Genomic DNA, 15,494 nt, shown 5'->3' with positions numbered 1-15,494 from the left:
GAATTTATATTCCACGCGGCAAAAATGATGAGTGCCCATCATCCGTAAACTTGCTGAGTGGGAAAAAAGCGGTTACGGGAAACAGGAGGATGGAACAAGGAGCGGACGAGTCCAAAAACTGCCACGTGTAGAGGTGTAAAGGGCAAGCCACCATTACGTTCGTGTCTGTCTGGTTGCACGAGCGTCTCTGTGCATCCAAACCGATGCACGCTTTTCGCCGAAATTTCCTCCCCTCTGGTGCAAAGATTCATCATCTGTACTATAATTATAAAATTAAAATAGCATAATTTATTTATAAGCTGCATATTACAAACCAAATCAGTAAGAAAATATTTTTTGAGGAAAAAATATTTTATTAAGAGACACATCTTGACATTTACTTGTGCGCAGAATATATTTATCGGGAGGCGCAATTTAAGTGCATTATGAATAAGTTTGAGAGCACACAGTGTGTTTGATTTTAGAGTTAAGTTGAGTTGAGTTTTGATTTTAATTGGGTTATAATGATTGTATTGTTGAATTATGAGAAAAAGTGTGAAAAAATAATGAATAATTGAGAGAATTTAGTATTAAAAATTGAATTGAGTATAATGGAATTGTATGTGGGTTTATAGGGCCCACTTTTTTTACTTTGAAGAGTTGATTTTTGTTGTGTAGTGAGTAGAGTTAAAGTTAGAGTTAAAATTTTAAAATTCGATTGCGAAATCAAACGGAGTATTAAGTTTTGAGATAATACATTATAGTTTGATAAAGAAATTATGAATAAAAAGGGCCTCGGATTTATAATGCATGACAGGGTCATCCAAATCTCTGATCAATAGTTTTTATCTAATCTTATATTTTATACTATTATTTAGATAAGAGTTTTATGCTGTAAGTCCTTTTTATTTTTCTATAATTTGATCTTAGGTAAAACTCCATTCTTAATTATTCTCCCATTTTTACCCAAAAAAAATCAAATTTCTAAAAAATTCCATCACTTTTTTTATTAAAAAACTATTCACGTTTTTTACCCAAGAAAAACTAATTCACATTTACTTAATTATTTATAATTATTAAATCTTCGCAAAAATAAATTATGATTCCCATAAATCTAACAATTTTTTCATAAAAATCTAAATTGAAATTGCATAAGAATATGAAAACGATCGCACATGTGCGAGCTAGTATTCTTTTAATGGAATAACTCTATTAATGCATACGTATTCTTTTTCACGTGTAACTTTCTCATGGTATAGATTCCTTTTTACATATTATTGACAGATTTTCAACACGCGTGAACATTTTCTTTGGATGGATTCATTATGTCATATTAGATACGCTGTGTCGACATAATTACAACATATGTAATTATAGACATGACATGGAAAGATTATACAATTGTTGTCCCGTTTCTCCCGATATACATACCTTGGGACGATTCAAATGCGAATAAACTTTCATGTTTGACAATTTTTCCCATGAAAGCTAATTTCAAGACGTTAGAATGTGGTCCTAATTGAGTAATAGTCCTCAGAACTCAGAAGTGACCTAAAGATTGTAAAAATCGATCATTCATGAGCTAAAAGACGGCGATTTTTGTTTTCCCAGTGTGCTTTTGTACGTGCTATTGTCTTGCAGCTATGGAGCAGAGAATATTTTGCTGACTATATGTGACAATTTCAGTACTTATTATATATATTTTTTTACTCTCTTTTTTTCTTTCTATAATCGACAATTAATAAGTTAATATTTTCTACTGACATGCTTCAGCCTTTAGCAGAAGCTTAATTTTACCACGATCAATCTATTTCATAAGAGCTTAGAATATAACTAGTTCTAATGCCACCTTTTCCTTTAATTTTTCTTTTTTCTCGAAAAGTAACAATTTTTGGAAAAGTAAAATCCAACATTTTGAAAGGGACGTATAATAAAAAGGTGCAATAATATTGAATGTTATTATCCATCTTAAATATACACCAAACCAAAGATATAAACCAGAAAAATATGATCGTGCATAAGTGGAGGTCCAACCCATAATTAACAGATAGCTTCATTTCCCATTATTCAGATTTTTCAAAATGACAATGTCTTTCCTCGTTTTTTTTTTGGACACATAATATTATCTCACACAATGAAAACATATACATCTCTCCGAGAGGGCGAATGGACCAATTTTCTTTTCTATACTCGGAATTTTTTTTTGTCTTTTCTCTATTAAAATATTATTATTTGCCTATTTATATTTTTTAATCATTTTCATTTGTATTGTGAGATCAAAAAGTCCAATGAGCTCCGATTAATTAAGTTTGAGTTGGTTGTCCCACTATGAGGTAAAACTCTTAAATCTGCCTTACTTATGGGAGACATGTGCCAAAATCACCTTAAATAACCTATGCTGGTTACACTTTTCCAAATTTGTTCCTTGCAATTTTGTATCATTTCAATGAAAAATTCGTGAAAGTACCTAACAATATATATATATATATATATATATATATATATATTTAAAATTGGTCACAATCTTTAATTTGTCAAATTTTCCTGGGTGAATATTTTCCATTCAGAATACTCGAATCTGAATTATTATTTAAAGGAACAAATGCCGAACCGCTTAAACCAATCAACGTTGCTTGAAAGTGCACTTTTTGATAACAAAAATCAATTAGATGGGATAATAAAAGACATAAAAACAGTAAATATGTATTCCACGTGATTTTCGGAGTTAATATAATCTTTGAGAAAATCAATTGAAGTATCAATGGACAAATTTTAAAATAAAAATTTGGGGGATTATGATATTATTATTGCAAAAAAAATTTGATGCAGTATCGCATGGATCCATAGTGATGTATGAATTTGCAGCGTGTGAGAAGGCATTCCATTATTCCAAATTCTTCAAAATCCGCAATAAGTTCCGTAAGTCTTAATATTATATACTATCTAATTATTTCTCAACAAGTTTTCATCTCCGGATATTCCTATACAGCGGCAAAAAGTATGAGAGGATCAAATGATGGAATTAAATTATAGAAAGGACAATTAGAAGATTTATAAGGAGAAACACTCGTAATGACTAAGTAGCACTCACACAATAATAATCATAAAAAATTAGTAGATAATTGGATTTCTGAATATTAGCTAGGTGGTGCACAATAAGAAAGAGAAAAAAAGGTATTATTTTAACATTGTGGAACATAACTTCCATCTGTGTTCATATTAGTTTATTTCATAATGAAGAAGATGTATTATGTATCTCAAATTTAAGTGCTATTGATTTGAAAAATATGCTGGAGCTCATTGTTCTTCCTTTGTTTACGTATTTGCATTTGATTTTTATTCTGTGTTTTTATTATTATTGCAACATATTCGAAGTGCGGTTTCTTTTTCTTTCAAATCAATAGCATTGAGACGATAAGATATTCCAGGGCATGCATGGATGGTCAGGGTCTTTATCTTTATTAGTGATGGAAAGCTTGAGTAACTGTCAAGATTGGAATCGACTCTTACATTCAAAGCTACGCTTTCAATTTCCAACACTCATAGTTGGATACATGAATTTTTCTTTTTTCTTCATTATCTTTCTTTTTCCATTTTTTTTATTTTCAATTGGATTAATTACCTAACAATACACAAGCTTTACACATCTTTTTCAAATTTAGCGCGAACTTTTTTTTGTTGATCTTAAAATGCACAAACTATCAATTGGTATAAATTCTAGCACGACATCAAATTTTCTGTTAATTTGCCAGGATCGAGGCCCCCACTGCCGGCTGCCGTCCCTCCCCATATTTTCCTTTTTTTTTAAAAAAAATTCTGAAAAAAATTTATTAAGAAATGTCCATGGGTCCCGCTCGACCTATCATATTCAACCACGTATCAATGGTAACATATGTCAACAATTTCCATTCAAATTAACGGTAAATTTGACTTCGTGCTAGAATTAACATCAAATAGATAGTTTGTACATATTTAGGTCAACGAAAAAATCCGTGCTAAAATTGAATAAATATAAAGTTTCTACATCTTTATGTAATTAACCCTTTTCAATTTGAAAAAAGAAGTTAGAAATCGGATTCTCGGAATCCATGTTCTTGTCGAGTGGCCTTCGGTCGGGAAAGAGATCTAACCAAGTAGGCCGCGTAAGCTTCACAAACATGAGAACTACCAAATTAAATTTAATTATTGCTGCCCACTTGAAAAAAAAATTATTGCTATATGAAAACATAAAGAGTGTGTCGTGGGATAGCTCCGAATGATTTTTATCTTGAACTAAAAAAAAAAGAAAAAAAAAACATTCATCGCAATTCACAGAGTAACACCCGAGTCAGTAAATTTCAAGTATTTTAGTTGTAAAAGTGCAAAACACCTATTTATAACTTATTTGGATTGCGTGCTATAACAGTTTATGAATCCTCCATAACCCATTCTTTTATAACCCGAAATCTAAACGAGCCATTGTCATATACTTTTAATACTCCCGAACCCTGACCACTAGACATTCATCTAGTTATAAGTGGACTTGGACCTCTTGAAGTATCCTTTATTTTTCACGATTGCGAGATTTTTACCTGTTGATGAATCAATTTTGCTCAAACTAATATTAATCGAGATCTATTGAGTTTTTAGATATTAGGTGGTCAACACGGAGAAAGAAAAAAAAAAGTAACATTTATTTCCTTTGAGGTTGGAGAGAAAACACAATGGATTCGAGGCCTTGCTAATATATGCAGGCTCACCAAGACAAAACCTTCCACAAACGTGAAATGGGCTGGGAATTCCTGATGGGCCTTCCTATCAAAGAGGTTGTGAGCTACCATTAACCATTTGATCCTGTCCTCTACGGTTATCCTACGAAAACTTCGTGGCCCCTAGTTTTAACAATTCCCGGATGATAATGTCCGAAGTCGAACATAGGTTTACTTCGTGAACCACACACTCTACATCGAAAAATAATTTCCCCTATCCGACAAGGAAAAGAAAACGTGAGTATAGTGACCAACTTCGTACTACGAGGTGAACCATTTTCTTACTTTTCGAATTGGCCTCCTGCATACGGGACATGTCCTGCTGTCCCCCTCAAAAATCCTGCGAAGGAGAAAAGCATTTCCTATCAGGTTCTCGTATTGAATTCGACACTGTAATCGGCTCTATATCTAACACATCAATGACATAGCATACTAATCCCTGGCGAACGTCATTGCTTTGATAGAGGATCCCATATTACCTCTCACCGCAGCTGTAGCATGTGGCGCAGTGGCCACATGGAACGAAGAAACAGTTCCGCTCCTCATCGTAACAGATCACACAGATCTTCCCATCATACAATTCCTCCGAGGAGGAGCTGCTGCAGCTCCCCGTTTCTATATCGTCGTCTTCTCCTTCTCCACATGTCCTGTATGTGGCCGGGACCCACTTTGAGCAGCATAGCGGGGTAGTTTCAGTTGTGGGTGGCGGTGGTAACTCAAAGTGTTCCGTGGTGGCCTGATCATCATCTGATTCAGCGAGGTACTTCAGGATCGTTACTATGACGAAAATGAGCAATGCTGCGAAAGTCAAAAAAACATTAGTAACTTCTTACCCGCCAGAAAATAAAGGACGCTTCGAAGTTCGTTTTCAAGAATCAGGGAGATTAGCGTACGAATTTGGTCCGAGGAAAAACATCTTGTTTTCCCGGGCTTGGCACGAAAAACGACCGAAGGGTCCATTTTCCCGGTAAATATGTCGAAATGAAACATATTACTGGCCGTGTCATAACAAAGACAAGGTATATTTGCCTTATACTTGCAAACTTCGCTAGATCCTTGATGTTTTGTCAATTAAAGATTCCTTCCTTTGGAGTTGGGAGTTTTCATTCGATGTCTATTCTATTCTATATTAACGCAAAATAAGATACAAACCACATGTAATTACTCACCTAAAACTGTGAGGTAAGCGATCAACCGAGCAATGAAAGTGAATGCCTCACACCATTCAGACAGATCCTGAAATTGCGGAGAAACTAGTTTGTCATCAAAGAATCTAATCCAAAAGAAAGAGCTATTCAAATTTACTGTTGTTCTAATAAGATGTAAATAGGGACGAGAAACCGAGATTTTAACTGGAACAATGTCAGCTCTATGTTCCGGCGAAAGCTTGTAAACTGGCAGGGTCGGAATCATTTTCAATCCAAAGTCCGATCCAGAAACCCTTGTATTGATGAGGACATGGAGATATTTACCTCGGAGGTGGTCATTAAATTTGACCGACGGATATCGAGTTGAAGATTCTGGTGGATCAGTCCATCAAATAATGAACACATGCTACCCTTTCTCTTTTCACCTTTCCCTCGCCTCGCCTCTGCAGGAAGTTTGAACTCTTTCTCCTGTAAGTTCGTTTCCAAGAGCTAACGAATTACGCGAAAGTCATGCTGCCAGAGAAAAATGCGTTAGAGTGACACTTTGCATTACCTCGAAAGAGTTCAGGCTCTCGAACTTTTATTAAAACCGTCCCCTGTGACCAGCTTCACGGACACCCTCCGAGGCACATTCGCGAGGAGACCTCCCCTGGGAACTCTCAGCAGCTGTTTTCGGGTACTTATCTTAGCATCCGGAGGACCCTAAAAATCTCTGCATTGCCACTGAATGAATGGTAACCCAGTACTTGGAAATGGCTCTGTTTCTGGTGAAAATGCTGAGATTGAGACAATGGCATGAAAATTTGGAGGGAGAGAAGACAAGACAAGACAAGACAAGACAGAGGAGAAGACGAGGTTACAAGGGAGGATTTGAAGAAGGGAGGAGGAGGACATGTTGATCGAAGAGAAGGGTAGTTGAAGCTGAATATCGGTAGAGAGACTTTCTCAGAGGTTTTGATTTGAGAAGTGGTGTGGGACATTTGGGTGTTTAACGGAATTGGTCAGTGCAGTTGGAAGTTGGAATGGTAGGTTTGGGTTCTCTTAGACAAGCCAGTGAGTGGTCCCCTTTTGTATATTTAATTTGTGTCTGCCTTGCGACAGAGCAATACATACACCCATACAGAATTTGGAGTTTTGGTCTGTCCCCACAGCTACAGCTCAGAAATCACCATTTAATTCAAAATCATTAAGAACATAGTATGTACCATGGAGGCAGCGAGGACCCGAGGATTTGAGTTGAGTCAGGGGCGAAGTCTATGGAGGGGCTAATAGGAAGGTAAAGTTTTTCGATCAAACTGGGGCATATATCAATAAACTTATCGAAAATTAAAGGAAAAAGAAATGTAAAATATTTGAAAGCGGGAGGCGACTTCTCATCTCAGTCCCACTTGATCCATCCTTGTATGTAGGCCAGATCGTGGATGAGAATTGAGATATATAACTTATATATAATTTAATTGTCCAGACCTAAACGAAGAAGAAGTTAAAAGTAATTAAGAAGGCAACGATGTGAAATTTAATGGCTCCAAAGTGGGCAAGTCATATTATTATTTTTATTTAATTAATTAATGTTCGGTGAGGGCGATGATTAATTTAATTACCAGAAAAGTATGGTCAGCTAAATTCATTATGGACCATTAGGTACATATATCAGCCAGTTTGACTTCGAAGCAGAGGGCATCCATCCACCTAAATGTATATATAACAAAGCTTGAATACACTTACATAAGCATCCCATCATAGCTTAAGAGCCTATAGGCGGAATCCATGAGCCGGATCCATCTTATATCGGTGTTAAGACAATAGCAGCATGTGGTACATTTATGTTTGACAGTCGATACCACGTAAATAGACGTCCCACGGCCACGCCGTATGTGACTTTGAGGCAATTTTGAGTTTTCTAAAAATCAAAGAGCTGAGGACGGTGGTATGGGCAGGCCCAGGAGCCCTCTCTGCCCAGCCCAATAATTATGAAGAAGCACATCCATATACATGATTGACTTTTGACTAATTATTAATTGTCAAAGAGGAGGAAGAACAAATACAACTCATTGAAATCCATCCGTACATCGACAGGTTAACTAACTGCACACACGACACCATAACACCATATCCATTAGTTTATTTAAGATGAACATTAAAAGAGAGCCACACTAGAGAGACAGGCTAGGGCAAGTAGGGTATTGGGGGCGAGCTTCAGGTGATGTCAACTGCGCCGTTCCGGGGACCACCGAGGTGGCCTGGGGCTAAAATGTGTAGAAACTACCCTCGAGTCCAGTAGTTCCACAATCGGTGTAAAGTTCACGCACCTCGGCGGCTTGTATTGATTGATTGACGCGCCCCGGGAGATAGCGTAGTCCATCACTTCCTCGAATGTGCCACTCCGGACGACCCTCAGCTCTAGCGGCCCAATTGAGTTGTCGGCGACTCGGCCCTGCCGATACACCGAGTTCAACGACTCTTCCATTTCAAGGCAGCACTGGGTAAGCACGTCATGGGGCGGTGCGTTCCCGGAGTCCTTGATCAGCAGTTCCCAGTATATGACGTAATGCCCCGGGATCGTCTTGGTGTCGGCAAAGCTAGTGTACTCCACCACGCTGGTGCCGTAACCACTCAACAGTTTGGACGCATTCTCAATCGCCTTCTGTAGCTCGGATTCATCGGTCTTGTCCGAGTCGATGCTCAAAAGGACGTTCTTTCGCCTTATGAAGCGGAACTGGGGGGCCGAGTTATAGAACCCAGTGACCCGGAGAATGTCCCCTACTCGGTACCGACAGAGCCCAGGGTAGGTTGTGACGACGAGCTCATATTCCTTTCCGACCTCCACTTCGGTAAGCTCTAGAAAGCGGGATGGGTCGCGGGCTGACGGGTCTTGGGGCATGAACTCAAAGTAGCCCATATTGGGCATGATGGTGTAGGAAACTTCCGCTGGCTTACACATCGGCTTTAGGTTTAGCCCGAAATAGCACTCGGAAGATGCGTACATCGTGCAAGTTAGTGGCAACCCACCGCTGTAGTAATCGAGAGTGGGAATATATTGAGCCATAGCACCAGTGACTATCACGTCCAAGTACTTCGTGTTGGGCCAAATTCTTGTGATAAATCCCTCCCAATTCTCCTGACAGCATTCCCTCCTAATGAATTCCGCGAGTTCGGGGTCGGCTTTTAAGATTTTAGCCATGCATTCGCGGATCGAAGGGTCTGTGATTTTAGGGTTCAGGGTCCCCGATGATATGTCCTGGGCCAGCTGTTCCCAGTGCAGCTGGAGGAAACGAATAGCCCGCACCAGGCCAGAGGCGAACACGGCCCCCATCCGGAGGACCTCTCCTCGCATGATCAAGCCACAGAGCATCTGGGTGTACATGCTCTGGAACGAGTCAGCACACAGGATGGCCTCGTCGGGGCTGGTGTAAACGTTGTGAGGGTCGTATGGCCTGTTCCTGAATTGGTCGCTCTTGTAGTAGCTAGTCAGCACAGGACGTGCCACGAGGCCGCCGGGGGTCTTCGCCTCTGCCTTCACAAATAGGAAGTAGAGGCCCTTTCCTTTGTCCAAGTCCGGCACATAACTGTGTTTCACGCAAATCATGAAAAAATTATCTTCAATTTACATTTTCTTTTCCTTTCTAGATATAATTACGGGCAAGATCATATGCACTCACAGGTTCATAACGGGCATGAGTAGGCTGTACAGTTTCTGGCGACGATCCCACTCTTCTTGGATCGTCGGCATTAGCTTTCTCTCTCCTGCCGACGTTCCCGAACTGCAAATATTTCAATCGATCATGCATTATTACATAATCATCATCTCACATATACACGGATCAAACATCTATTCAGTTTGTTACAACTAATTATACCTTAGTGCCTGCATAAAATACATATATTTCACCAAATTCTATGGAAATTGCATTGCATGTTCGCAGTTTCCTTATTTTTCAACTTAATTTCCATAAAATTGAAAAATAATGATTCGCGTGAAACTACAAATTCGGAAACTCCTAAGGAAAGAAAAACAAAGAGAACGGTTTCTTCATTTTCCAAATGAAATAGAAAAAGGAAGACAAAAAATGGAGACAACTTCTGCATACAAGAAACATGAAAGAACAAATCATTTCCTCGGAAAACATGAAGTATCTTATTACCTCGTGAGGAACTCGGAGATGGGATGAGAAGAGAAGATATTGGATTTGTCCCCGTTGGCGATCCGCTGTATGTACGGTTGAAGGTCCTCGTACGTGACCACCGGCACCTTGGCCTTGAAGGTCTCCCGGTCAGTGGCTGCATTGAGCTGGAACCGTTTGAGGTACTCAGTATCTGAGTTGCGAGTCAGTATCTCCTGAAGCACCGTCTCCTGGACCGAGTCGGCATTGCAGGTCATCTCCTCTATGAAGGAGAGTGCCTTCGCATCCTTCTCGCATGCCGGAGGCCCCAGCGGAGGTGATTGCGTTGATTCACTGCCCATTTTCTGGAAGGCTCTTGTCTTAGTACAAGATATAATATCAATAAGAGATCAGAGAAGTTATGCTGAGTGCAGTGAAGAGACTACACGGGCCATTGGTGGTATTTATAGGGAAATTACAGGAAAATTAATTTTATTTGTACTTAAAAACTAAAAATGACGTAAGCATCAGACTCTAAGGATATGCATGTGATCATCATAGAATTGATGCCAAGGTTTTCGGCTCCATTTCCTACCAAAAGAAAGAGCAGACAATAGATTCTTACTGTAGGTCAGTAAATAAAATCTCCACATGTTTTGGGTGAATCCCCGCATTAATATGTACAAATCGCATGAGGATTCATAATAAACTTATAACGTATTCGAGATTTCGGATAAGATTATAAGATATTCTCTCAACCTATTAGAACAATTTCCACGCTGTTGTCAATTTACCCTGACCATTCTCTTTGATATTACGTACATTTTAATTCTTATTATTGATCAGCTTTGTGCGTGTCGGATTTAGTCCATTGATGCTGACAAACAAATTAGAGTCCAGGAAGCAACATTATTCCACTGCATGTCATTGTTTTCCAGGTGTAATATATGGGAGATGCCGTCCTCATAGGTTGTTTGGGTTATAATAACATCACTTCAATATTGTGTACCCGACATGGCTTATTATCTTATTCCCTAATACATGGGAAAATTTTATTTATTTAATTAGCTGTAGCTTTCATGAAAACACCAAATTAATTATTGCTATTATATTGTTTATTGCCCTCGCTAAAGTCGAGTGTGGAAAGTGTCTTAGCAGTTAAAAACAAATGGAAAAAACGATTTAGATATGAGTAGAAGCATCTTTTTTATTTAATAATTAACACATATGCACGCAATTAAAAATATATTAATCTATAGTTGTTATTGATTTTATCTCGTTTCTTCTTCTATATTTTATCGTTAGTTCAAGAGGTCAATGAGTATAATAAAATAATAAAAAAAGAAAATAAAAGGATGTAAAATTTCATAATAAAAACCAAATATGAGTTGGTTCAAACAGTTCGACGCTTTGTTCTGCTAAAGTAAGATCTCGGGTTCGAATCTTTATGAATGCAAAAAATACACGTTGGGAGAAATTTATCCCTTAGCGGGCCGACCCAATTCGAATGGTTAGTTATGGCTCAATTGAGCTTTCATATATTGAAATTCACACCGAAAAAAAAACCAAACGTATGTGAGACTTCCGATGATGAGGAGAGAAAGCTATAAATGGAAACACAATTCATAGTTTGGTGTAAAATTCTATAATACAATTTGTTTGAAATAATGAAGATATGCTAACTTCGCTTACTTCACCAGTTAGGATTTAATCTTAAAACTTTAACAATGAAGATTTAAAAGTATACCACAATCGTTTCTCTCATGATTATATCGACCGTAAATTATCATCGTTGCTCATCGTGTTTTACCCCGCAACTGTGCATCGTCTATTACAAGAAAATCACCCATACACCACGTCCTACTTCATCGATCTTATCACTGGCAGGATCCACGTTGGGATCAGCCTAAACCCTACCCTGTGATATAAATGCCAAACATACTCAGGTTAGAAATTTCCATGATAGGGACAACTTGGGAAATAATTTTTTTTTACTTGAAATTTGTAGGAAGAAGTGGGGACAGGTGGGGCCACCCCCGAATGTAAGCGTTGGCATCTAGGGTGGCATGTGGGCCCAAGTTGTCTGCCAAGTCAGCAAGACCTCGTTTGGATCATGGCGTGATCATCCCCACGCGGCTCTCTTCCATGGAGGGCTTCGGCGGTTGCCGTCTGAGATAACGATACATATACATATAGATATATATTAGCTGCCGGCCGGCTGATGACTATGTAAAATTGTATGCATATATTGGATAGGGCTTCTTCAATTCCTTTGATATATACACATATGTTATTTAATTTCATATTTTATTTCACATATATATATATATATATATATATCATATGCGCGCGCGCGCACGCATCAAGATGCAACAAAGAAATTGGCTCGGAATGAGAAAGACATGGCCTAAGCTATAGCCTAGAAACTAGGCATAGAACATGCATGCCCCAGGGACAAAGAGTCCACCATGTATATAATTTTTTCGAGAATAATGCACCTGATGTTTAATTAAATGATACAATAGTAAAAGCGTGCAATTATTTGTTACATACACACAGGCTATATGTACTTCGCGAGTGCATGAATTACAAGTCGATCGAAGTACAGAAAGTACTATTATCTCTTTCATGAAAATTTATGTCCGGTTTGAATTCTCAATCAAAAAATTTTAACTTTAATTTTAACTTTAACTCAACACACTATAGGTTAAAAGTACACATTTTCTAAATAAAAAATTTTAACTTTAATTTTAACTCAACACACTACACAACAAAAATATACGTTTCTCGAGTCAAATTTATAATCACATCTCATTTATCTTTTTCCACATTAAAATCAAAGTTACTTTTAATTCTGAAACTAAACGCACCATTAAGATCGAACAAATACGCTTAGATGCTCATGAGACGCGAGTAACATTTTGCTTCCCTTTTTCGGGAAAACATTAAATATTTACTATGGTTATTTTCTCATTCACTGGGACAGAGATGTGCTATAGGCAATAGGCATGAATATTTATGAAGTTCCTTTTCTATTCAATCTTTGACGGTTGGAGATATCTCAGGTTTTAAATAATGCAACGTGTTTGGTTTATTTAAGCGGTTCGATATTTATTCTGTTTAAATAAGATCTCGTGCTCGAATTCTTATAAATATAAAAAATTCATGCTGTGAGAATTTTATCCTTAATCTGATTCGACTGAATTAATCGAGATTTAATTGAATTTTTAAAAATTATGATTCAAATCGAAAAAGAGCGCAATGTGTTATTATTTTTTTTTTACGGAAAATGCCAACAGATTGATGTCTCACTCAATTAGTCAATCTAGATGGGCCTAGGGGGGCACATGTAATGTTGACTAGGTAGGATTAATACACTAGACGTCGTACATGCCCTAGGCTAGCCACGTGCGACGCAGGTACAAGTGAATTGAACCGCAACAAACCAAACCGCTGACTTAAAGCCCCAAAATCATCGCCTCTGTGCTTTATCTGAAAATTTTCAAAAACTTCCCTCTACCCTTCGTTACAGATAAAAGGAGACTCGTACAAGATCATATACACACAGGTCTCCCCTTCCGTCACTCTTCAACCACCCGCATTTCAAAATTCAACATGGGGACCTATAGGAACCGAGTCGGTGAATGTTGCCGTCTGAGGAAGCTAGTTTCGATCTCTGCCTTCGAATCGAAAGCTCATGGCCGCACCATCTTCCGCTGTCCTCTGCGACCTTGCCATCACATTGAGCCGCCTCTATCGTGGACTGGGTTTACAGAATCTGTTCCCTCAAGGTCCTAATGGTTTAATTTTGGATTTCGATAATTTGAATTTTTAGACTTGACCAGTATGCTAGCAACTCAGTACTGTTCTTCCTTAGAAATAAAGAACCGCTCGTGAACTTGTGTCTGGATGACTGCTAGCGTGCAATTTGTGACCTGTTTCTGGTAATTTTCAGCTTTTGTTCTCAGAATTTTGTTGTTATTTGAATAATTGTTGCTTAGCTCCAGAAATTGCCCTTCCTTTGAGCCCATCGACTTCAATTTGAGTAGAAGCGTGTTGTGAAGATAAAAGCAGGAGGAAAGGGCAACAAAGTGTTTGCTGAAATGTCTACATGCTTGATTTGTTATTTCATACTTGAGCTCCAATTGGCATAAACAATATCCAATTGACAATGGAATATATCTTTATCAGGGTTAAAATATTTCCATCAACGAATATGCTCGTATACAGCTCGAGAAATGTAGATCTTCCGTTGTGGTCACGAGTATCTAAGGGTCATGGATTATGTTTCTACACGGTTGAAAAATGGTATGATATAGTACGGTTATGGTCACATAAATGGCTTTCAGTTTCAGGTACTCGGAAGTGGCCGCTATGAGGTCTATTTAGAAGAAAAGCCTTGTTAAATGTGTCTCAACTGAGTTGAACAAAGACAAGTAGTGAAATCAACGAGGTACGCCAAGTGCATTTTAGTTCTCTATTTCCTTTTAATTTAATTTAATATCTTCAAGTCCTAAGACTCTTTTGGCCTGTGGAATGATCATTGATAAGATTCTTCAATGCCTAATTATTGATAATTGTAGTTCTTCCAGCTCATTCATAATTATGTTATTAATTTTTGCATATACTTTTAATGTGACCATTGCCAATGGGGAAGACTACACGGTTTGCACCTGGCGTATTGTATAACTGTCAATTAAATCACATGTATAAGTTCCCGGTAAGATAGCAGCTTAGTTTAATAGAACGTTTTGTTTTCTGGCTACAGCAGCACATTGCTTCTGAAATGTACTTATGCTTCAACATAGGAATCTAATTTTCTCATTCTCGTATGGGAGCTTACACCAAGATCACGTCTTTATTACTCCAACTAGTATTTGAGGACAAGGTAAGGTGCTGCTTGAAGAATGGTATTTAGTGGACAACTTCTATGTACGGATTGCAAACATGTCTGATTTTAATATATCTTTGCATGGCAGAATGGAAAAAAAAAAAAAGATTGGATCATTCTTGATGTATCTTTTTTAATGGTTAGCATGATTGTGAATTTTTTCAATTGTACAAAGACTACATCTGCATTCTCTATTTGATACTTCTCTCTCTTTTAGTTTTTGGTTTTCAGGTCTAGTAATTAAGAGAATTTCTACCAAGGGTGGTGATGATCCTATTGAGGTAACTTCCATCCACTATCATACATTTTTCAACGTTTTAATTCATCAAAGGAAAAGCTGTTTTTGATGTTTTGTTATGCCCATACCTTAAACTTTGCAGGAATGGTTTTATGACAGTATATGCCGAATTCTGATTCTAATCTACCTAATTGCAGGGCATAAATAGACAATAGCTGTTAAGGGAGGATAATGAGGAGGAAACTTCTGCTGATTGGAAAATTCGTTAAAGTATTGGAATCATTCATATTTGATGGATGCAAACTTTGGTGGATGTTTTTATTAGATGTAGTTTGTAGTCAAACAGTTGATTTGATTTTGAAGGATATATGATCAGTCTTTTATCTGGCT

At 37.8% G+C, this 15,494-nt stretch overlaps 2 protein-coding genes and 1 long non-coding RNA gene across 10 annotated transcripts; 1 reads left to right on the top strand and 2 right to left on the bottom strand.

Annotated features, from left to right (window-relative positions):
- Nucleotides 1-4,633: 4,633 nt before the first annotated feature.
- Nucleotides 4,634-6,801, bottom strand: LOC116206968 (E3 ubiquitin-protein ligase APD2-like). Of its 2 annotated transcripts, none has more exons than XM_031539812.1 (5): nucleotides 6,429-6,801; nucleotides 6,200-6,318; nucleotides 5,897-5,963; nucleotides 5,207-5,525; nucleotides 4,634-5,067 (listed from the first exon to the last, which is right to left on the bottom strand). In XM_031539812.1, exons 2-5 carry the CDS (start codon nucleotides 6,278-6,280, stop codon nucleotides 4,989-4,991), a joined length of 546 nt encoding a protein of 181 aa, XP_031395672.1. In that variant the 5' UTR covers nucleotides 6,281-6,318; nucleotides 6,429-6,801; the 3' UTR covers nucleotides 4,634-4,988. The 2 variants fall into 2 exon arrangements, with proteins under 2 accessions (XP_031395672.1, XP_031395671.1); XM_031539811.1 differs by having other exon boundaries at nucleotides 6,200-6,343; nucleotides 6,429-6,800.
- A 1,063-nt stretch (nucleotides 6,802-7,864) lies between these two features.
- On the bottom strand, nucleotides 7,865-10,392 carry LOC116207095 (probable indole-3-acetic acid-amido synthetase GH3.1). The gene is made up of 3 exons (XM_031539955.1): nucleotides 10,018-10,392; nucleotides 9,535-9,636; nucleotides 7,865-9,441 (listed from the first exon to the last, which is right to left on the bottom strand). The coding sequence occupies exons 1-3, from the start codon at nucleotides 10,335-10,337 to the stop codon at nucleotides 8,082-8,084; spliced, it is 1,782 nt and encodes a 593-aa protein (XP_031395815.1). The 5' UTR covers nucleotides 10,338-10,392; the 3' UTR covers nucleotides 7,865-8,081.
- Nucleotides 10,393-13,428: 3,036 nt separating this feature from the next.
- LOC116206753 lies at nucleotides 13,429-15,494 on the top strand. Of its 7 annotated transcripts, none has more exons than XR_004156790.1 (3): nucleotides 13,429-13,919; nucleotides 14,325-15,147; nucleotides 15,302-15,494. It is a non-coding gene; the product is annotated as an uncharacterized LOC116206753 (long non-coding RNA). The 7 variants fall into 7 exon arrangements; XR_004156791.1 differs by having other exon boundaries at nucleotides 13,429-15,005; nucleotides 15,084-15,147; XR_004156786.1 differs by having other exon boundaries at nucleotides 13,430-13,766.

This window comes from Punica granatum, chromosome 5, assembly GCF_007655135.1.
Source record: "Punica granatum isolate Tunisia-2019 chromosome 5, ASM765513v2, whole genome shotgun sequence".
Taxonomy (NCBI): domain Eukaryota; kingdom Viridiplantae; phylum Streptophyta; class Magnoliopsida; order Myrtales; family Lythraceae; genus Punica; species Punica granatum.
Note: the sequence above shows the minus strand (reverse complement) of the source record. Positions and strands in the feature narration are given on the sequence as shown.

Excerpts from the sequence above, each read along its gene's own strand:
- LOC116207095 (XM_031539955.1), bottom strand. The coding sequence starts at position 10,337 with ATGGGCAGTGAATCAACGCAATCACCTCCGCTGGGGCCTCCGGCATGC. Across the intron at positions 9,637-10,017 it reads ATCTCCGAGTTCCTCACGAG|TTCGGGAACGTCGGCAGGAG; the intron begins GTAATAAGATAC and ends AAATATTTGCAG. Across the intron at positions 9,442-9,534 it reads CTCATGCCCGTTATGAACCT|TTATGTGCCGGACTTGGACA; the intron begins GTGAGTGCATAT and ends CGTGAAACACAG.
- LOC116206968 (XM_031539812.1), bottom strand. The coding sequence starts at position 6,280 with ATGTGTTCATTATTTGATGGACTGATCCACCAGAATCTTCAACTCGAT. Across the intron at positions 5,964-6,199 it reads ATTTAATGACCACCTCCGAG|GATCTGTCTGAATGGTGTGA; the intron begins GTAAATATCTCC and ends CCGCAATTTCAG. Across the intron at positions 5,068-5,206 it reads TGCTACAGCTGCGGTGAGAG|GATTTTTGAGGGGGACAGCA; the intron begins GTAATATGGGAT and ends TCTCCTTCGCAG.